This window comes from Aspergillus stella-maris (assembly GCF_047715825.1).
Source record: "Aspergillus stella-maris strain CBS 113639 unplaced genomic scaffold BDV14scaffold_21, whole genome shotgun sequence".
NCBI classification, from domain to species: domain Eukaryota; kingdom Fungi; phylum Ascomycota; class Eurotiomycetes; order Eurotiales; family Aspergillaceae; genus Aspergillus; species Aspergillus stella-maris.
This window is the reverse complement of record NW_027396815.1, coordinates 84,993-105,321: the sequence shown is the minus strand read 5'-3', so window position 1 is coordinate 105,321 and position 20,329 is coordinate 84,993. Positions and strand designations below refer to the sequence as shown.

The following is a 20,329-nucleotide window of genomic DNA, read 5'->3' as shown; positions in this document are numbered from 1 at the left end:
CATAAGGATTCCAGATGCATGTTGGACAAAGCACATTCGGCATTCGGCATAACTTGTAGAGTCTCTGTAGCGGGTTCGGTCTTAAGCTTTCCATCCCAAAAGGCACCGTTCATGCATTCACTGGGGCTGAGTCACGGCTAAAGCCTCATCCAGCTTTAGCCAGAATGATAACGCTATAGGTTCGGTTGTCAGCAGTCGATGGTCTCTGCACAGTCGGCTGCTTGAAGACGCGTCAACGTGAGTTCTCCGTGCTCATCCATAGAAGCCTCATCTGACGTTCCTATATCAGACCATTGCCTTTACAGACATACCCACCTGTTGGTATCGGTGGGGGTATCTGGTCCTTGACACTTGACAACGCCCGGAAAAGTTTCATCGAAGTTTGGTATAGATAAATTAAAATCGATCTGAGGCGTCAATCAAACTCATGGGGTCATCTATGACAATTGAGTGGTGGCTGGTGTGTTCTCCCCTGCGACCGCGGAACCGCCAAGCCCTAACTTGAAGCCTTGCACATCATGTATCATCACACCTTACAGTGGCAATCCTGTAATTCTTCCACATGCATTGCTGAACTTATCCCACTCGCCTGTCCAATTAGATGTTTCCGTCTAACGGACGCCCTACTCGAACTTCGCGCAGGGTGCTGACTAGTGCATTACGCTTGTGAGATACTCATTCTGCAACCCCTTGATCGATGAATCAATCTTCAGATATTAGGCCTCTCCTAACAGACGGGAGCCTTATGCAGCAATATGTTGTAGAATTCGTCTATATCGTAGAACATAGGGCGCGCTGTCGATCATCCAAGTATCGCAGGATATGCTCAAAGACATCACGGCCTGCATCAACGAACTAGAACCCCTCGGCCTGCGCTGTGTTCTACCGCCCCGATAAGACCAGTTCCAAATAGCTGCCATCTCGAGTTTGGGCTTATCGACAGGTAGGGAGGCGGAGCCCGTCAAAATAGACCTCAAGCGTGCAGGGATTTAGATGGTAATTGCTTTCAGGCCTGCAAGATAGGTGGTCGTGCACACGAGAAACGAGCCTGACCTGCATTGGCATGCTATGTTTGAGGAATCCAATCATAGTGCTCACGGGTCGTCGAACCGTGATGGGAGATTTGTTGAGATAGAACGGATGAGTGCTGGAGAACGCCTAGAATTGCACCTAGACCGGGGCACCTAGGTAGGACCCCGCTCCTCCCAACAGGACCTCCCAGCCGCAGCGGATTCGACATGGAAGGGCCTAGTATCTGGATAGAACACGTTACGGCGATGCACCAACGTTTCTGCTCGATTTCAGCGATGTACAAATAACCCTCCGTCGTGCAGCCATTGGACCACTCCGAACTGCCAGGATTCCATGAATATTACCCGACAAAACCATGCTGAAAGCACGGGCCGACTTTGCCTGGGAAGCATGACCATGTCCTACCTGCGGCCGAGCTAGCTTAAAGCTGTCGTGCCTTGTCTTGTTCCAGACCCCCCAGGCTGGCATCAATCGTTGAATAACTCAAGACTAGTCATCGCCGGGAGTATATTGTGTTCTTACCATATCGACAATGACAGAATCCCAGAACCTCCCCGACTACGTACTAAACCCCAACGCAGTCTTACACGACACCAACGCAGCATGGCGCTACGGAAGTCCACCAAACTATACCAAAACGCGAGATTACTACGAGAGGAGTAAGTATCCAACCAAATGGATCCAATTCCATTTTCGGACCGCTAACCACATGCACATGCACATGCAGCCAAACAAAACACCCACAAAGCCGCCTCCCTCCCCTCCCTCGTCTCAAACCTCGTCAAAAACTGGGAAATTGAAGCCTCGTTCAAAACATCACTGTCTGACTGGCGCACAATCAATCCCGAAACATATACATTCAGTCTCAACGGTGGTCCCGCGCAGCGCGGCGAACATATGCTCCGTGTCGGCACATATAATGCGCTCCTTACATCTAATGAATACTATGATCCCGCAGAAAACGACTTTGAACAAAGCCACAAGGCGTTTAAAAGGATGATGCCTATTTTCGCGTGGGAGGTTACGGATGTTTATACCGGGCCGCCGATTGTGGTTTTTCGGTGGAGGCATTGGGGGGTTATGAGGGGGGATTATGTTGGACGGAATTGGTGAGTTATTGCAGATAGCTACTTAAGCTATACAGTTAAATGTTCACCTGGTGATCTTGTCGAGTACTATCGAGCTTGTTGGACTTTGGCATGGGAGCCTCGCTGATCAGATTCTCAATGGTACCAGGGACGGCCAAACGGTTGAAATCAAGGCGCATGGCGGATCCATCGAGATACAGGGGATTGTGGTGGCGAAAGTAAATGACAAGCTACAGCTGGAGAAAATCGACGTTTGGTATGATCCGATGGATATATTTCGGCAGATTGCGAGGGAGAATGCGGAGAAGGCCGGTGAAGGGACGGACTGTGCTGGAGCTGGAGAATGCCCGGTCTTTAGAGGGGCGCACGCATGAACAAAGTCTACAAATGTTGATGGGAAAGTAGACAAAGTACTACTAGGCTACCAGGCTCTCTGATAAAATGAAGCTTTTTTGCTCAGGCATTACTCAACTATAACGTTGGTAGACAATTTGGTTGGCGCCAAGTTTCTCATTATTAGCAGCCTAGTTTAGGGGGGGATTTTGATAAAGGAAAGATAATTCAATCTGTCATATGGCTGCTGCTTGGAGGGTTCAACAGGGTTCTCCGAGGGGTATTTATATTCTGATCCATGAATACAAGCATCAAGAATTCCTTAGGGCCCGCAGGGAGATGTTATACATGGGGTGTAATATCTTTGGCGGGCTAACGCTCAGTAATGTCTTGCATAAGTCGAAAGCTGCCCGAAGTGAATTGGACCGGGACAAATTGATGGTAAAGGGTAAATTCAAATATCTTGCTGAGCCCATATATACTGGGAGATGCCCTCAAAATAATCAAGATCCGTCAGTAGTGGAAGGACGACACTATCAAAAACACATTCGTCAAAGTGCGGGTCCTCAAATCACGCGCCATTTTTGTGAGACCAATACAGACACTCCTTGACGACATCGCCATAATAAGGCGCCGTATCCATTTCGAGCCCGCCCAAGGATTCCCGGGACAGGACCCCCTTTGAATGTCCCTACTGCTTCCACATCATAGCAATCAAAGACAAAAGTGACTGGGCAAAGCATGTCTTTCGCGATCTGATGCCGTATGTCTGTCTTGCGATTACATGTACCACACCGTCGAAACTCTATGATAGCCGCCGACAATGGTTCCTTCGTATGCGAGAAGCGCATCCAGGGTGCTTAACAGCTTCACTCTGTCCAGTATGTCAAACGATAATTCCACCCTCGAATACTTTTGGTAAGCATGTTGGGCACCACTTGGAAGAGCTGGCGCTGTTTGGCCCCCCTCGGACGTCGACCCAATGTAGGACGGAGTCAGGAATATGGTATGGCTAAGGAGGTCTTGAAGCCACCGCGCGACTCGTTCCCAGAAAAGCCCAGCCCCATCCTAGAGAGCATTGCCCCATTGAACGACCGATTTAGGAAGGAGTACTCCTCGACACAATGTGGACAAAAATTGATAGACGGCTGGTGAATCCTCAGGTTTTAGAGGAGGGTGGAGGGCGCTTCGAGGTGCACTCTGACTATGTCATTGTTTTCCGCGACCTATCTGAAGCAGTGATCCAGGCGTACGCCGAGATAATAAGACAAATAAGAGGCAAGTGTTTCATACGCAGAACTTTATGCATTGAAGGCTAATGCCCGCGATGGTGGCCGGGGGCATGAAGTCCTGGACCGAGCAACGCGACCCGAGTCTGCGTCGTACGCGACGCCCAAAGGGCAGACTAATGAAGTGGCACAGCCCCCACCTGCTCGGCGCTGGCGGTGGGCATAGCTCGACGTTCTAGAGGTCGAAATGCTCCTAGTCTGGGTCAGTGTCTGTGTCTTTCGCGCTGTTCTGGCGTGGCCACTTGGGCGGCAGTTGGTACTGCTCACAAAGCTTCTCCAATACGCGACATGAAACTTCCGTATTTGAACGAAAAATTGTCCGTCATTCTCCGACGGCACCGTATGAGCAGCTGAAGGTCATTGATCTTGATAATGTATCCCATGAGGGGTCGTCCCCGCGTTCACGCGCCTCTGCCTAGTGCAGAGTGTCCATGACTAGACGAGAATAAAAAGGCATGAAATGTGCAAGATCCCTGTATTTATGTGATATTCATAGGGACGTAATTGAATACCAAAGCCGGGACGAAATACTTGTTTCCAAAATGACCTTGATTCAACCTATTCGATACATAAATCTAGCTACACGCAGTTTCCTACCGAACAGGATAATATCCACACGCTTCTAGTTCCCATAGAACAATCAGGCAGCAGAGAACCCCTCTTCTATAGTCCCTGACACCATCAGTCTATACAAGGAGAATGTTTCCTGGTTCAGTATGGCTGGCATGCCATTACCAGCAGCCCGCCTGAACCAGGATATTCTATAGACAATTGGACCAAAAACACCAAGAATTCATGAAAATGCTTGGTTTAGTTAATGTGAAAAGTCTTATTCTGGACTAAACAGGCATTCTCGTACACAGTTAATATCTTAACATGTTAGAACTATACATGACCTCGCTAACGCTGGGGGGGTGTGTCAACCTTTATTAACCGCTAGTATTCTGCTTCAACGCCGAACTTACTATCAGTCAGCGCCTGCTTGGTTATTACCTATATCCTTTCTATTTCCTGTTCTAGTTAGTTAGCTTACCCCTATTTCAACTGTATTTAGTGTAGTATCGTAGCTATATTGATTGAATCAGACCTTCATATTCTTCGGGTGGTGTACCAAATATTACGGACGTGGCGAAGTTCGACAGTTGGCAATAGAAATAGCTATAAGTCCGGATGTTAATGCTGTCTACACATTATTCTTGTTCTTGGGCTTGGTCTAGCCTGGGCCAACAACCTGCATTTACGCACTAGGTCAATAAGAACATTGCCATGAACAAAACACCATTATTTGAACACTAGGTATTCTAACTCAGAAGGCGCATCATATTTCCTCGCGGACGCTTCGCGCTAGAGTTGGCCTTGACAGCCAGCTAGAATTTTGTTATTCCTCGCAACACTCGTTGACACTTGCTAATTTCTTTATTGTCTCGGGGTTGGCGAGGGGGTATCAGTATGTGAGTGGCGCACTTTCCTTGTTCATTAGTGGTGGCAGGGCTAACTAAGCGGTGGCTTTATAGGTCTTCACGAAGTCTTGGGCTGAGAACTATCTGGTTGTGCATGATTACTACATGGAATCAGAAACGGTGGAGATGGGATATTTGATAGCATTCCTAGGCTTAGTGTTATTAAGGAGGTTGCTTATGGGATGTATCTTGACTACAATGGGTTGTAGGTCTCAAGGGTCCTGTTTGAGTCGTGCAAGGTATAGAGTTATAGAGTCAGCCCGGATAATAATAGAATGTGACGATACTATGTAGTTATAGTTAGATATGGACATTTCTCAAGGAACTCAATACACAGTAAGCAAACATCCACCTACTGTTAAAACCTGGGGAAGGCATTACCACATAACCTACGAAGGTAGCAATGTAAGAAAGAGAACTATAGTAAAGCTTTGATTCCAGTGAACTCATATAACAGTAAGAAAAGTGTGATGAGCCCCAGCATATGTAGTATTCCTGTGGCTGCGAGTCCACATTATTTACTACACCCCTCCCCCTTATCATCACCCTAACCCACAGGAATCACTGTATTGAAAGCCAGCACAAGTTTCAAGTCAATAATAACCCATTCCCCTTCAACCCTCCTCCAAACCTCATGATAATGCCCACCCCCCAATCCAACCCCAGTCCCATTCCCACTAGACATCTCAGCCTCCAAACTCCCAGTCTGCGTCAGCCAAATAACCCCCCAAACAGCACTAACCTCACCCCCATCCCCATTTTCACCTTCACCAAGCATACTCAACTCTCCTGGCCCAACAACATGAATAGCCCGCAACCCCGTATTCGACCGACTCCAGAACTCGACGTAATCTTTGCGGTTTGAGAAGCTGTACTCGAACCCGTCGGCCGGAGAGACGATGATGGAGCCGTCCGGGTTGTGGAATGAGGCCGTTAGAGAGGGGTGTAGGAGAGCGGAGAAGAGGGGCCATTGCGCGGTGTCTGAGAAGCGGGAGTATTGGGATTTTCGGTGCCGGATTGTTTCGGCGATTGAGTAGGGGGGGGTTCTGATTGTAGGCGTTTCTGGGTTGGGTGTGATGGAGTGGGATGGGAAATGGTCGTAGGGATATGTATGCGTGGGATGGGATGGAAGGAGGGTAGCTAGGGCGAGCTGAAGGATGGAGGACAAAGACAGAGCGGTGAGAGAAAGATTCATCTTGATACTTAGAAACAAACAATGGACGTTGAAGAAATAAATTGATTAGGAGGTCTGCTCGTTGTCTTAAGTATTCCTCTGCTGTCTGGGTTACACAAATGCTAGGTGACTTGTACGTACTACCTCCCCTTGTTAGTTCAGATTAGTATGAATGCCGTTGCTCTGGAGACCATATTCTACTTGCCAAGAGCGTATAACTTTACACCTCATCCCCAGCCGCGAATATCTTATCAAGTGCGAGTCTTTAATTCCGGGGTTCGAAGACAGCAGTGGAGGGGAGGGGCGCAACCCGGTTCACCCTGGTGCAGCTGACACGCTGCAGTAAGACCTTCTTGTTGGTTTACCTAGAGTTGACCCTTCTTCTATGGGCCATTAGGAGCCCGATTATAAAAGCGAAAAATAAGATTTGCAATAAGGAACGACAGAAGGATGGTTGAGGGTCCAGGAGCTCCTAGTGAAAGCTCAGATGGATGGCATAACTGTATATATTAGCCAGAAACTCCAGAGTTGCTAATTAGATAGCGGACGATGCGCATATGGCTTAGCTTATATTGTCGGTATGACTGGTGGACCTGAATGCTAAGTGTGAAACCCCGTGATAGAACAAGCGTACGGTTAATAGACACAAACGAATGTCTGGTTCACAAGTTAAAATTAGCCACGAAAAATATATCATGAATATGGATGGATAACAAAGTTATTTTTTTGAGGCTGGACTGATTCCTTGGTCATTTGGCACGACCTACCCAAGGAGAAAGAGTCCTGTTAGGGGAATTGATACTGCAAAACTGAAGTCAGTATGATAATGATAATAAGAGTCCTTGCTATCTATCTTAAGCTTGGAGGAATTAAAGCGGTAGCTCAAATTCACTTCTTACCCTTCTCACCCTTCTCACCTTTCCTCACCTTTCATCACCCAGGTGGGTGATATTCTCACTTTGCTATCACCCATCTCACCCGCACTCACCTAAGTCTTAGTGTTTATCACCCCTAAAAGCAGCAACGCACTCAGGGCTCGTTTTACTTCTGGCCACGCTGATAATAGTGGCTTAAGCGCGGCCAGAAGTTGGGTGGGTGCCGCCCTAAGTGAGTTTAGGGTGAGACCGCTTTATGATTGCGCGACTTGGGTGTGATACGGGTGAGTTGGGTGAGTGTGTAATAGACAGGGTGAGCCACTCGCTCATTGTTCGTCCACCCTGTCTTGGGACCGCAGTCAGAAAAGGAACCGTATTCAGAGACCAAGGTTCCTGGTGGTGACATTCATGCTGGCCAGATTGAGAATGTTGGGGCTTGAAGCTGGGATTCGTATCGTTCGTGCACAGAAAAAGTTCCACTGGATGCTCAGGGCACGGAAAGGTGGTGTCTATGAGTAGCATCAATTTCAGGCATGATCTTGAGTCTTACAAGCTTTTCGCGGGGTAGGCATCAATAAACATTACACGGGCATTATAATATTTATAATAACCAATTCACTCTTAGATTACCTACTACGAAGGCACTCTAATATTCCCCGCGAGATTCTGGATACCCGGCCCATATCGATGCCAAACAACAGCGCCTGCCACTGCGACCGCTGTAAACCTAACCAGGGCTCCCAGCACTGATCTCTTCCCCGCCTCCTCCAATTCTGCCACCTTGTTTGTTAGCAGTCTCGCATCAACCGCCGGCAGCGGCAGGTACTCTAGCCATGGAGCACCGTTGGCATACAACACGAATAAGTTCGCTTTGGTGTGGTCACTGACAAGCGGGTTAATATGCTGTGCAAAAAACTTGTAGAACCAGTTATCCTGCGCCTCCGAGCGCGTGATCTTGCCGGAGAGGGTGACGACAAGGTTTGCGCGTGGGCTGTGCAGGGTGTGATATTGGTCAAAGGCAGCGGTTAGGTTAGCGGTTGTGGGGGTCGGGTTGGATTTTAGGAGCGAAATCAGGATGTTTGTTAGGTGGGCGATGCCTTCGTAGACGATGTTTCCGCCCATGCCGGCGTTTATGGTGGCCTGTTATTGGGGATTAGCTTTCCGGTTATTAAGAGAGGGTCAGCTTCTAACCTTGTGGACGGCATCACCGATCAGGACTGCTCGCCCGTGGCTCCATTTCTCGAGGACACCTTCCTCCAGCGCGGCCATGCTCGCCTTTACGCGGGCCTCCCAGAGGTCATGGAAGGTGTAGCCAGGTCCAGCCTGCGCACTCCCATACTCGCGCATGATAGCTTCAGCATCTTCGTCAGTAAACCGAGGGCAATTTGGCATGCGCGTCTTCTTGGTAGCCTTGATGAAGAAGAACCAGAACGCCAGACCTGGCACACCAGCCGCAACAATACCCGAGTATCCGTGGTTGTACGTATTATGCACTGTCCCATCGGGGAGAAATGCATTGTTGTTCGAGACACCAAAGACGCAGTTGAACTGGCTTGTGAAACCCTCGACAAGCTGCTTGGCCAATTTGGCGTCACCAGTCTTCTGCGCCATTATCTCGCGCACGCAGCTGTGGACTCCATCTGCGCCAACTAGTATTGATCCATGATGTGTCGCACCGTTTTGCGTTGTGACGGTAACACCCTTTTCCGTCTCCTCGTAATCCAGAATCCCGTTGTTCTCGTGGAGCTTGGCTTTATCGGCAACGTGGTTGTACAGGATCTTGAGGACTTTGCAGCGCTCCATGAACATGACCGGCCGACCAAGGCTAGCGTCATTGCTCGTATCAACAATCTCCTCAAAATCTATAAAGGTGGCCTACCGCTCCCACAACTCCACCTGAGCAACAGACTCCTCAAAACACCTTCCGGTCTCACTATAATGGTTGCGATAAATAATCGGCGTGATGACTCTCTCAATATCACTCCACACACCCAGCTGATCCAAGATGCGCAGACAGTGCGGGAAGAACCCAATTGACGCGCCCAGCTGTGTCGCGAACTGACCTTTCTCGAATAGCTCGTAGTCGATTCCGGCGCGCTCGAGGGCCAGCGCGAGGCCGAGGCCTGCGATGCTGCCGCCTGCGATGAGGACTTTGAAGGGTTGTGATTTTGTGGTGTCAGATTCGGACATTGTTGTGTTGGTGGGTGGGGGTTTGCGATGGATGAGGGTGAGGGAGCGAAGATGAGCCGCGCAACGGCCGTGGCGACTATTTAAGTCACGGACAGGACGCGGCCCAGGTGACCAGGTGGCGCGAGGGGATTCTCGAAGAGTTGAAGCGGCCCACGAACGGCTGGTGGTGAGGGTCAAGAGCCGACGGTTACTGGAAGGGGAAGGGTTGGCGCGGGCCTAAGGGGGACTAACGAGAGCCGGCGTTTCCACCAGTTCCATCTTCCAGAATCGTGCCATTTCATGATTCATGTTGTTTTCAGACGCTGGGGAAATATAGCACAAGGAACATATTCTATGCAGGAGCCGCCACTCGTCGGCTGTACCGGGTCATTCGTGAACCGCAACCGCAACTGCATCACTAATAAGGAAGGGGGCCGGGCGTATTCCACATACCACCGCCACCCAGTCATTCTCAACCTGGGGTTCATGGACGGTCAGATGGTTGCAGTAGGCGGGTCCATATCGTGGAGGTCGATTCCCCAAGCCTTCAGCACTCAAATGGCGTTCGGCGGGACGTGGATGGCGGCGCCGATCCCGTTGAGGAAGGTAGATTGCTCGTGGGAGGATGTGGAGGGTGAATTAGCTGGATGCTGTGGCTGTAGGACTAGCTGAGAAGGTTAGAGCAACAATAAGGTACCTGTACCTACCACGACATTGCGGCCCTGGCAAACCAATGCAATGGCTGCACCAAGACCTGCTAATGCCGCGCCGACAATGATGATTTTGAGAGGCATTGTCTTGAGTCGCGAGCAAACTGCGAATGGCTGACCTGTGTCTTGGTAGTGAGTACTTATCTGAACTATGGAGACATGATATGTAAAGCTAACTACCTCTCATCAGTAGCCGGAGACCCTTTCTTGCGGCTGACGACATTCTCTTTCTTCATACGGTCCTTGGTATTCTTCTGTGAATCCACGCACTTTTGCTAACTTGTGGAGTTCAAGCTTCTTACGTTAGGGCCATTTTGTCACTAAGTAATAGGAGGAAAATATAGATAAAGTGAAGATAAAGGTATCTAAATTATAGTTAAAAAAATATCGGATGAAAGTAGCGAAAGCCCTCTCTGATTATCTTAAGTTTGGAGGAATTAAAGTAGTAGCTTGAATTTCCCTTCTCACTTGTCAAGGTGCGGGCTCTGGAACGTAATTAGAACAGGATAACAAAGTAGATACACGGGCACGATGGAGGATCAGACTATCAGACAGGCGCTTAGTATAACAAGACGTCGCTCAGAGATCAGGAATAGGATTGATGTTGGAGTCGAGGAGGTATCAGTCAGCCAGGTGGTTACATACATATATCCTTATCAGGCAGGAATCAGGCAGGAATCATGTATCTGGTTGTACACTGTGACAATTACTCCTAGATTCATCCCTCTGCCTGAAGCTTGTTAGGAGTGAGCACCCCGCAAATACCGCCAGTTTCTATCATTGTCAATTCCATGGCAACCTAATACCTACCTATACGCTTGTCGTTAGTACATGCCGCTCAGGGAATGAAGATAGGATACCATCTCCATAGGTATTCGTGTCTCATGTAGAGCGGATGTGATGTTCCTGCATTAGATCAGGCACACCACATCTCCTGGTAGGGCCAGAGTGATTCTGCCTGTTTCAGTGTTAGGAAGTTGGTCAATATGAAACACCAACAACTAAAAATTATGCAGGGATCTTTCTCGGTCCTGGGACGCACGAATGGTATGGTATGCTGGTATGAAAGCCTTACTTATTTGACCGCGACCGCATAACGCTGCGCTAGGCAGGTTTGGCGAACCAATGATGTGTGTTAAAAGCACAACAGTGTACATCGATGTGAAGACTTATTGCTGACAGGGCACTATATCCAAAATATTTTATGTATCTCGAGTTGGCTTTTGAAGCCACCTGGCAGGTAAAGTTGGAACTGGAATGGTGGCACCCGGATAAGGCCAGATATGGGAAATGTTGCGACGGTTGAACCACCACTACTAGGCATGAAGAAAACGAAATATACAAGAGTCGTGGAGCAAAATGGAGGCATCTTCAACACATGACGACGTGACTCAACTCTACCAGGAGCAGAACCGAAGCCCCTAACAAGCATATTCCCAAACCGCAACCAAAACCCCAACAACCCAACTAAACATAACGAAATAACCAGGAGTAACTTTACTAGCCCTCGACCCGCCATTTTCATCACCACCAACAAGCGGCAACAAATTCTCCTCCACGCGAAGCGCCACATAGTGCGTTTCCGGATCCGTCTCGTTAGACCCCGAAGGCGGAAATATTATTGTGATAATAGGCGTAGAGCCCTGAACAAGCTGTTTGGTAGACGTAGTCCCGTTGTCGGTCGATAATTCAAAAGAAGCCATTTGGCGGAAGTTATAGTTGTCTTCGTTGGGGAGGGTGCAGTTTCCGGTTTGCGAGGGGGTCGTGGTGAATGCTATGAATCGCTTGGGTTAGCCATATACTGAGTTCAAGAGATGTCGGCTCCCAGGTAGGAAATTGAGTCTGAGATAGGGGACTGTCGTACCTTTGACTTCAGCAAACCGCACACTGTATTGTCTTCCCTCGCAGGCATCAACGTAGTAGTCTAACAGGTCGGCGCCCTGATTGCGGCAAAATGTGCTGAGATCGTCGTCGGTCTCGATACTTGCTCCCCTCGCCGCATCATCCAGGTGCGTTGTGAGATTCGCGACACACTCTCCGGGTAACTCTCTACTCCAGTCGATAACTGAGTCTGGCAAGTCCGAAGTCCCATAGAGAGCTGACGCGTCGTAGAAGATTAGACTGCATGCTCGAATGGGCGTATCGGTGGAGTCTTCAGAGGTGCCTGTCGGCGCGTATCCAAAGTAGAATTCGCGGTGCACCATGACATCGTTTTCCTGGCTCGAGATGGAGTCTGGCGTGACGCGGATGGCTTGCGTCCATGTCAAAGGCGATGATTGTTTGTCTGGGAAAACGTCAGACTGCAATACGGCAGATGACGTTGAAAGAAGCCCTGTTGTATTAAGTAGGCAATGTTCGAGGGAGTCGCTATTGAAGATGGTTGAGACGTCGGGGCCGATTACCTCTGCCGAGCATTGGCATATCCATAGGGGGAGGGAGGTGAGAATGAAGGAGACTATCGTGAGCAAGGGCGTCATGTTGAAAGACACGCTAGGTGAATCTGTGGTAGAAGAGGAATTGGAGAGCCCTCTGGTACATGTACAATTGTCGAAGATGTTAAAAGAGCGGGAGAAGGAACGAGATGATATAGGTACGGGCCAGGCTACCTAGCATCATCCTCATTAAACAAAGGCAGGTACCATGACAACAAAATACTGGCGGTACAATCCGCCCGGACACTACATTGGGGCTATGCATAATACCCTTCTTAGGCGTCGAGAAACAATCCTAGGCATTCACCGGACACTATAGATACCTAGTTTTGAAAATGCACGGTCCAATCCTGACGACAGGGTTGCAACAAAGAAAAGTAAATTGAACTAAGCCCAGCCAACTTATTTTCAGCAACCCAACAAAAGCGCATGCCCATGATTGGCCGCGACTTAGAAAAATCCGTAACTGTGCGGCCTGCGCCCCTGACCTAAAGTGCCTACCTAGTGCTTAGCGTGGCCCTACCATGCACGATGATGATCCTTGTTTCAAGGGTCTGGAAGGGAGTAGTGATAAAGTGTTATCCCTCTGCATCATGAGGGCACAATTTGACCGGGCGACATGCAGGTTGGTAGTCAACGCGGGGGCCAACTTGCACGGCGTTGCCGGATCTTCCACGACTGCGAAGCCCTAACAATAGCACCAATCTGAGCCTACCCGGACTCACATTGCTGGCTGAAAAGGGTAGATGCCTGGGGGCTATTGTTCATCCGGACGGCGTGCCGGCTTCTGTGTCCCGATTTTCGTCCCTATGGTCGGGCATCTGTCCTTACTCGTACTGTGAATTTCTCGGCCCTGACTGGACTATTTGGATAAAACACGTGTTCTACTTTCAGCGCCTCTTTGTAGTTGAAGTGGTGGGATTGAAACAATAGTCAACTCTTATCGACTGTATACTGAGGGCTACCACAGGGGTACCGGCTAGCTCAACCCGAGAGATTGGTCAAAGGCGAAAATGCAGGAAGGATTGATGCAATCCACAAGTGCAATAGATTACAGATAGTCCCGGAATCAGCGACCTTTATTAAATCCAGTAAGTATTTCCGAACACGAAACAGAAATGATAGAAACGGAAACAAAATGAGAGTATCGTATATACTAAGGAAATATGGTATAAGGAACGACATAACGACATGAGAACGTAGGGGATAAGGATCATAAAAATAAACAATAAACATTATGCGTTCAAATGTGAGCCTGTCTACCCATCGATCCAGCGACGGACGACTTCTCACTTTTCCTGTATCCGCCATGAGGCATATCCCGAAGCACGCTGCGCACAGCCCTGATTAGAAAATTAGAACGTGGGCTGGCCGCGCTCGGAGGAGACCAATTCGTCCATCCGTTTGAGCTAGCCCGCGCGAAGGCGACGTCTGGATCTGACCTTGGGCCCAGGGGAGCAAGTTCCAGAACTGCAGCTGGGCCGAGAGTTGGAATGAAGTCGAGCCAGGATCCTGGGGAAGCATTGACTTAGTAAGGTGGCAATAGGAAATATCGAAGACGAGGAACTTACTCAGTGCCTTGACTTCCTGCTTAGGAGTTCGTATGGGTGGGTATGCTTCATCAAAAAGACCGTACCGACGCGCACGCTCGGTCTCCTGCCTGAGGAAGTCGAGGAGTGTGCCCATTGCGATCCAGATATCCACCATGTTCAATAACTGCCTTCTTGACAGACCATTTACGTTTCCCTGAGCGAAGCCGCTGGGCGGATTAAAGAGGACAGTGTTGAAATCGGCGGGTTCCGGCATGGTGCGACAGACAGGGGGAAGGTCGGCTTCTACCGATAATCCCTCGCCCAGAAGCCACAGCCGCTGGCCGTGAATATCCCCTTCTCGCTCTTTTCTGTTGCCGAAAAGGTGACAGAAGGTAAAAACTCGCCATATCGCAGCGTCCACCTCCCCGGCCTCTGGACTGTGGGGATTTCGGAGGCCGTCAAGCACCGGCTGACTGAGAAGTGGCTGGCAGTGGTTCTCGAGTAGGAACTTAATGGCGGCCAGGTGGCAGACATCGCGGGTATAGTGCCGAATGTACAGACTAGCTGCGAGGGCCTGACATCCTGCTGGGCTTTGTGGATTATACGGCACCTCAGTAATTTCCCGGAGCTCCCAAGCTGGGGGAGACCCTCTCCGGAGGGTGCTTTTGATAAACCCCAGTTCGTTCAGTTTGAAAGCTGTTAATGTTTCCCGATTGACGAGGGCCAGCGAGAACAGATCCGAAAGGTCCTCGACAAAGTGCATCACTTGCTCTAGGATGGGGACTTTCGGTTTTCTAATCGGAGGACGAAAGCGACTCGTGGGCCTGCCATCTAGCTCATGCATGGTCTTTCTGCGAAGGTTTGATAATTCAGAAACTTGCTTCTCAGGATTTTCATCACCGGCAGGGAGATCTTCCTTTGAGACCTTTCCTGAGTCCGCTAGTGGTGGGAGGCCATCAATCAGCAACCGACGAGTGCGCTGCAGAAGTTGATCAATCTCATCTGACTTGGTCAAGGCTGTCAGATCAACAGAGAGCCTTTCCTCCATCAAGGCGGACAATACCCGCTTCATCCGAGTCGTCGGACTGGGAGGTGGTCGCTTACCAACCGAGGAAGCTGACGAGGGAGAAGTATTCACAGGGGATGGAGCAGCTGAGCGAGGGGACGCATGGAAGGTACGCCTAGACCTGGGGCGTGGAGGAGACCGAGGCGATAGCGCAGATGGCCAGATCTTCTGAAATGTCTGGACAATGCTGTTGGAATATCGTCTGACACGTCCCGGGGCAGGCGGATCTGGTTTCAGACTGGAGTCCTTTCCGTCTGTTATATTTTCCGAGAACCACGTTCGGCTACCTTTGAGCTTTCCATATCCCTTGTCAAGCAACGGCACGGTAGCGGAGCGATCTTGTTCAGAGATGCGGTCAAAGTTCGTCTCGATTCTCGGGATCTGCGGGAGTTGCTTGGGAGGTCTATCCTCAGCCTTTGGTGGAGGTGGGTAAAGTTGCCCAGTCTTTGCCAGGAGTCGGTCCAGGAGCGCCAGATCGCAAGCTGACGGCTTTGTAGGGAGTGTACAGCGCAACCGAGACTGGTTGGAAGGGCCGTTCTGAGAGGCTGTTCGTGGTCTCGAAGTATCCTCGACAGGCGTCACTATCCCAGTTGGGTACGGGGGTAGCGGCTTGTCCACCAGTTGGGAGTAGCTAGGCGGCTGCGGTTCTGGCACTTGCAAGTGTGTCTGACTGCAGTTGCGCACGCGAAGAGGTTTTGGAACAAGCGCCGGAGCGCGAGCCTTTTCAGAAGGTGACATGCTGTCAATACCTGATATGCCGAGGCCGGACGCAACTTCCCACCGCATTTCTTGTTCCACTAGAGTGAGTCTTGCTGATGGTGAGCTGGCTTCGGTGGGAGAGCTGCGCAGAGTATATATAGAGCTTCCGTCGGTATTTTCACTCCAACGTGATGGTTTGGCGATGTGCTTTTCGTGGTCGACGGGCTTTTGAGGACTCAAGTCGGCAATGATGCAAGATGATGAATGAGATGCTCCTGGCTTGCAAGGACATCGACAGGTTACAATCATTGTATAAGAAATTGGCTCTCAACATGCACTAGAGAATGGAAAAAAAGCAAACTGATATACTCCCCGTGGAAAAAAAAGGCTAGTTTTTGATTCTCAAGGCGCATTTATCATGAAGGACATTTTTCTCTTGCAACCAAAGAGATTGCCCACACACCATGATTTAATATTTTTGATTGCAACTCCGCCAATGATCAACGGTCCTGTGTGTTGTACATGAAAGTATCCGCATACTTACCAACAGGAAGGCTGTGTTGGTCTCGTAGCCTTGGGTGACTGGCCGATCACCCCGGTCGATCCTGTGATGGCACGGGATGGTCCTGCATAAGATACATACCTCTTTCTTATCGCGGTTATTGCACAAGGCCATAATGTTGGGCGCAGTGAAGATAGTGTAGACTCTGTATAATCCCCTTGCAGAAGCGCCTAGGGCTACGAGTAATATTCCCGCGCCCGCGCTAAGCTTGCCGTCCTCACCAGAACGCTAACGCAGGCAGTGCAGTTTAGCCCTACGAAAATAGTGACATGCCAACAGTGCCCCAGAGATTATGCATCGCCACTGGCTTAAACCAGGGTCAAGCATAGCCATCACATCAGCCCCCGCTTTCCGCCCTTGCGCTTATACTCTGTGTATTCTCCCGTTCAGAAACCTGGCAAACCGGTCGTACAATTTCTGCTTCGAGTAACACTATCACTGTTGAAGATATTAATAGATTATTGTATAGTGTATTGTCATAGTTCAGCCCCAACGTCATGATCTAGACCGGCGCCCACCGCAGAGGTACGGCCCATCCCGCGGATCGGCCCACCACAGAATGCTTGGCTTTGGGGCCTCATTGTACTATCCTGTCCAACGTCACATATCTTCCAACAGACTTGTGAGACATGCCACCTATCATGGCGACAAGACACTCTGTCATCGAGTCGCGAGGCTTCCAAGGCAACTGCAGGTTACCACATCCAACTGACTCACCTTATCCGATACATTCCACTGGCGAGTGCAATGTCTTGCAAGTTTGCTTCCAATCTACTGTGTTTCAATGTCTCAGGCACCTGCATACAGACTCCTTCACGACATACTCAGGTAGGAAGGAACCCTTTACGATGAAACAATAGTCCAACATTAAACAAGAGCCGCAGGGTGATAGGTTCATAGTCGACCGCGAGTCAGCTCGCAAGCAGCCGTGTTTCATCTTCGCTCGGCATATCGGCTGCCTGCCATCACCTGCATGATGGTGATCAAACACGCGATATACTTGAAACACCAACATTGCTAATTCTTGTGGCCCTGCGGTGTCCGTGTCTCTGTTAGGGGTACTTGTGAGCTGATTGGCCATGGGGAAGACGATATAGTGAGTTAAACCAAGGCAGCAACGCTCTGGCCAGGTGTTCACATATCAGACACGATCTAAGCAGGGTCTAACCTCCGCGATTGTTTCAATATGCGATCGTACCCCCAGGCTTTCGTCGTTCATTTCTCGGCTGCAGGAGCTTCAAGTCGACGGCCCATTTCAGTACTTACTACCTCTGTCAATCTGGCCTTGAATTTTGACTGCCTAAGGTAGTGGGGCTATTGGATCGTGAGACAGCCATTCACTCTATCGGCATAGTACACGCAGGCCAAGCATGTTCTGGAGTACATCATTGCCTTTAATTTTTCTTCGTATTCCAGCTCTACGTCATCGAATTAGCCACACCACATCCCAGTAGCTTGCAGAAACCTTATTATACTAGTACTCCGATCTATACTTAAGGCGACAGGAACAATCCCAAGGTAACACAATAGGCAGGCACTACGGACCCACTGCGTTCCTTCCCTCTCTATACCCTTCATATATCAGGAAACAGCGACCCTCGTTCCTTCCCATTTTGATACCCAACATACAAGGAAGGCACGACTATGCCCGAACTCGTTCCTTTTTTAACAGTAAACACATAGGAAGGAGCGTCTGGCTGGTCGTTCCTTCTTCATTCGCTAGCGGCTCATTCGAGGAAAGAGCGATCCACCCAGACGTTCCTTCCTCATTGGATATAAGGTATACAACAAAGGCGCGCCTTGGCGCAGTTCTCTTTTTTATGTGACATGCATCCTGTAGAAGGAGCCTATTTTTTTTTTTTTTTTTTTTTTTTTTTTGATGAGAACAAGGCTAGGTAGGGTGCGAATGACAGGTAGGATAATAGCTGCTAGAAAGGCTAGCGGAGAATCTTCATATGGTGCGTGCTTGCAAGTCAGACATTCCATTAGGAGTATGTGTTTTCTACCTTATCTATCTTGATCCTCAACCCACCTCTAGGCCTGACAGATACGATACCCACGGGTACGACCGATTCCCATGGATCTGCCATTCCAAATGTAAATTTGGTGACAAAAACCGCAATAAGAGTCCGCAACTCTGCCCTTGCAAAGCCCTGCCCTATGCAACTCCGTCTACCATGCGAGAATGTCAAATTCGCATAGTTATTGACCGCGCCGCCGTGATTATTCACCTTGCCAGTGTCAGGGTCAAGCCACCGCTCTGGTTTGAAGACCTCGGCATTGGGGCCCCATAGTTCTTGAGAGCGGTTTATAGCGTATGGCGAGATAAGAACTTGGGTATTTGCGGCGATCGGGTGGTTGAGGAGAGTGGTTGAGTGTTTTGAGACGCGCCGGATTAGAGGCACGGGTGGGGACAGGCGAAGGGATTCGTTTACGACGGCTGTCAGATACGGCAGGGGCTCGAGGGTTTGACTGAGGGCTTCTGCAGATGGTTGTTGGTCTCGGGATAGTAGGGTTGGTATGACGGTACGGAGTTCAGACCGGAGACGCTCTTGGGCGGCTTTGTGGGTTGTGAGAAGGTGGACTGTCCAGGTAAATGCCGAGGCGGATGTTTCGTGACTTTGTTCTTGTCAGTCTTATATGAGCTAACAGAATACACAGAAGGGAGCATACCCAGCAGCAATAATAGTAAGCAACTGCTCGACCAAGCCTTCAAAGTCCCACCCTCCACCCCTCATCATAATGCTCAAAAGATCATCTCCTTGCCCACCGCTCCTGTTGAACTGTTCCATCTTTTCCATCACGAGCCCCTCGCAAGCATTCCTCAGAGCCGCGCTCGTAACATCAATCCGCTCATTAACCCACCAAGGTAACCACGAGACAAGCGTCCTCGGCAGAACGCGGTTCATCGCCATAAATACATCTTTCTCCAGCGCCCAGGTAAATATCTCCTGATAGGCTTTGAACAGGGCACTGTTTGTTCCGTCGCCATTAAAGCAGTCGAAGTCCTTCCCTATTGAGGCAAGACCAATAATATCCATTGCCGTCCGTGTAGCCCATTGTCCAATTTCTTCGACACCTCTAGCATTTGTATGGACCAAAAGCTGTTTCTCTAGGCAGTCGACCAGCTCAACAGCCTTCTGCCAGAACAAGCCATAAAAGCCCTTCACATTCTTCCCCGAATAAACCGGCGTCAAGAGCTTTCGTTGCAACTTATGCGCATCCCCTTCTGATATCGTAAGTCCGTCTCCTAAGAATCGGCCGATGACAGATCGTTCCGCTGGGTGTTTGGTATACGCATATGTATTATGCACCAGGACTTCGGCGATTGCCTTTGGTGATGTGAGTAGGAGTCGATCTTGATTGAATATGCTCCGGTAGGCTATTATGCCACTGTTTGGAACTGTGTTCATCCATTTTAGATATGCTGAGCCGAGCGGCTTGGTGTAGGGGGCTGTTGCCTGACCGACGAGGGGAATTTCGCCCTATACTACAGTATTAGATCACGTTTTCGTATAGCGGTAGGAGCGGACCTTGCCTTCGGACGTGGCAAGTGTCGGAAGGGGCTGTATAAATATGGGTATATTATGGTCAGGTAGGTGACGAGAACAACGAGGTTAAAGATCAAGAACCCCAGCACCAGGATAGAGATCGAGACCGTGGGGTCTGAGACGCCGCTTTCAGTCAGGTGCGCTTGAAACAGATCGAAGATCATGATGATGTTTAATGGACATATTCGTTCCTTCCGGCTGTTTACATTGAGCTGTTGCAGGGTCTAGCTCTATAGCCACAACACTTGGATGGTGCTGCCCGATTAAGTATACGATGAAGCTGAAAAGTGGTCCGAGTCCGCGACGGAAACAGCGGCGGAAGTGCGTCGGAGTCGAAGAATAATAAAATTCATTAAG

The 20,329-nt window shown here is 49.6% G+C and overlaps 7 protein-coding genes across 7 annotated transcripts; 1 reads left to right on the top strand and 6 right to left on the bottom strand.

The window, feature by feature from the left end:
* Positions 1–1,564: 1,564 nt before the first annotated feature.
* Positions 1,565–2,494, top strand: BDV14DRAFT_199213 (uncharacterized protein; the record flags this gene model as incomplete). The annotated part of the gene is made up of 3 exons (XM_073773181.1): positions 1,565–1,691; positions 1,760–2,141; positions 2,206–2,494. 3 exons carry the CDS (start codon positions 1,565–1,567, stop codon positions 2,492–2,494), a joined length of 798 nt encoding a protein of 265 aa, XP_073629044.1.
* Positions 2,495–5,709: 3,215 nt separating this feature from the next.
* Positions 5,710–6,417, bottom strand: BDV14DRAFT_171587 (uncharacterized protein). Its single transcript, XM_073768432.1, has one exon. The coding sequence runs from the start codon at positions 6,395–6,397 to the stop codon at positions 5,750–5,752; it is 648 nt and encodes a 215-aa protein (XP_073629043.1). The 5' UTR covers positions 6,398–6,417; the 3' UTR covers positions 5,710–5,749.
* A 1,467-nt stretch (positions 6,418–7,884) lies between these two features.
* On the bottom strand, positions 7,885–9,467 carry BDV14DRAFT_208350 (FAD-dependent oxidoreductase; the record flags this gene model as incomplete). Its single annotated transcript, XM_073775373.1, has 3 exons — positions 9,131–9,467; positions 8,443–9,076; positions 7,885–8,391 (listed from the first exon to the last, which is right to left on the bottom strand). Exons 1-3 carry the CDS (start codon positions 9,439–9,441, stop codon positions 7,885–7,887), a joined length of 1,452 nt encoding a protein of 483 aa, XP_073629042.1. The 5' UTR covers positions 9,442–9,467.
* A 507-nt stretch (positions 9,468–9,974) lies between these two features.
* BDV14DRAFT_199210 (uncharacterized protein) lies at positions 9,975–10,214 on the bottom strand (the record flags this gene model as incomplete). The annotated part of the gene is made up of 2 exons (XM_073773180.1): positions 9,975–10,088; positions 10,152–10,214. The coding sequence occupies 2 exons, from the start codon at positions 10,212–10,214 to the stop codon at positions 9,975–9,977; spliced, it is 177 nt and encodes a 58-aa protein (XP_073629041.1).
* Positions 10,215–11,551: 1,337 nt separating this feature from the next.
* BDV14DRAFT_199209 (uncharacterized protein) lies at positions 11,552–12,607 on the bottom strand (the record flags this gene model as incomplete). The annotated part of the gene is made up of 2 exons (XM_073773179.1): positions 11,552–11,904; positions 11,995–12,607. 2 exons carry the CDS (start codon positions 12,605–12,607, stop codon positions 11,552–11,554), a joined length of 966 nt encoding a protein of 321 aa, XP_073629040.1.
* A 1,302-nt stretch (positions 12,608–13,909) lies between these two features.
* On the bottom strand, positions 13,910–15,898 carry BDV14DRAFT_199208 (uncharacterized protein; the record flags this gene model as incomplete). The annotated part of the gene is made up of 1 exon (XM_073773178.1): positions 13,910–15,898. The coding sequence occupies one exon, from the start codon at positions 15,896–15,898 to the stop codon at positions 13,910–13,912; it is 1,989 nt and encodes a 662-aa protein (XP_073629039.1).
* Positions 15,899–18,406: 2,508 nt separating this feature from the next.
* On the bottom strand, positions 18,407–20,136 carry BDV14DRAFT_208349 (cytochrome P450; the record flags this gene model as incomplete). The annotated part of the gene is made up of 3 exons (XM_073775372.1): positions 18,407–19,040; positions 19,095–19,906; positions 19,960–20,136. 3 exons carry the CDS (start codon positions 20,134–20,136, stop codon positions 18,407–18,409), a joined length of 1,623 nt encoding a protein of 540 aa, XP_073629038.1.
* Positions 20,137–20,329: the final 193 nt, after the last annotated feature.

Coding starts and splice junctions, on each gene's coding strand:
- BDV14DRAFT_171587 (XM_073768432.1), bottom strand. CDS start 6,397: ATGAATCTTTCTCTCACCGCTCTGTCTTTGTCCTCCATCCTTCAGCTC.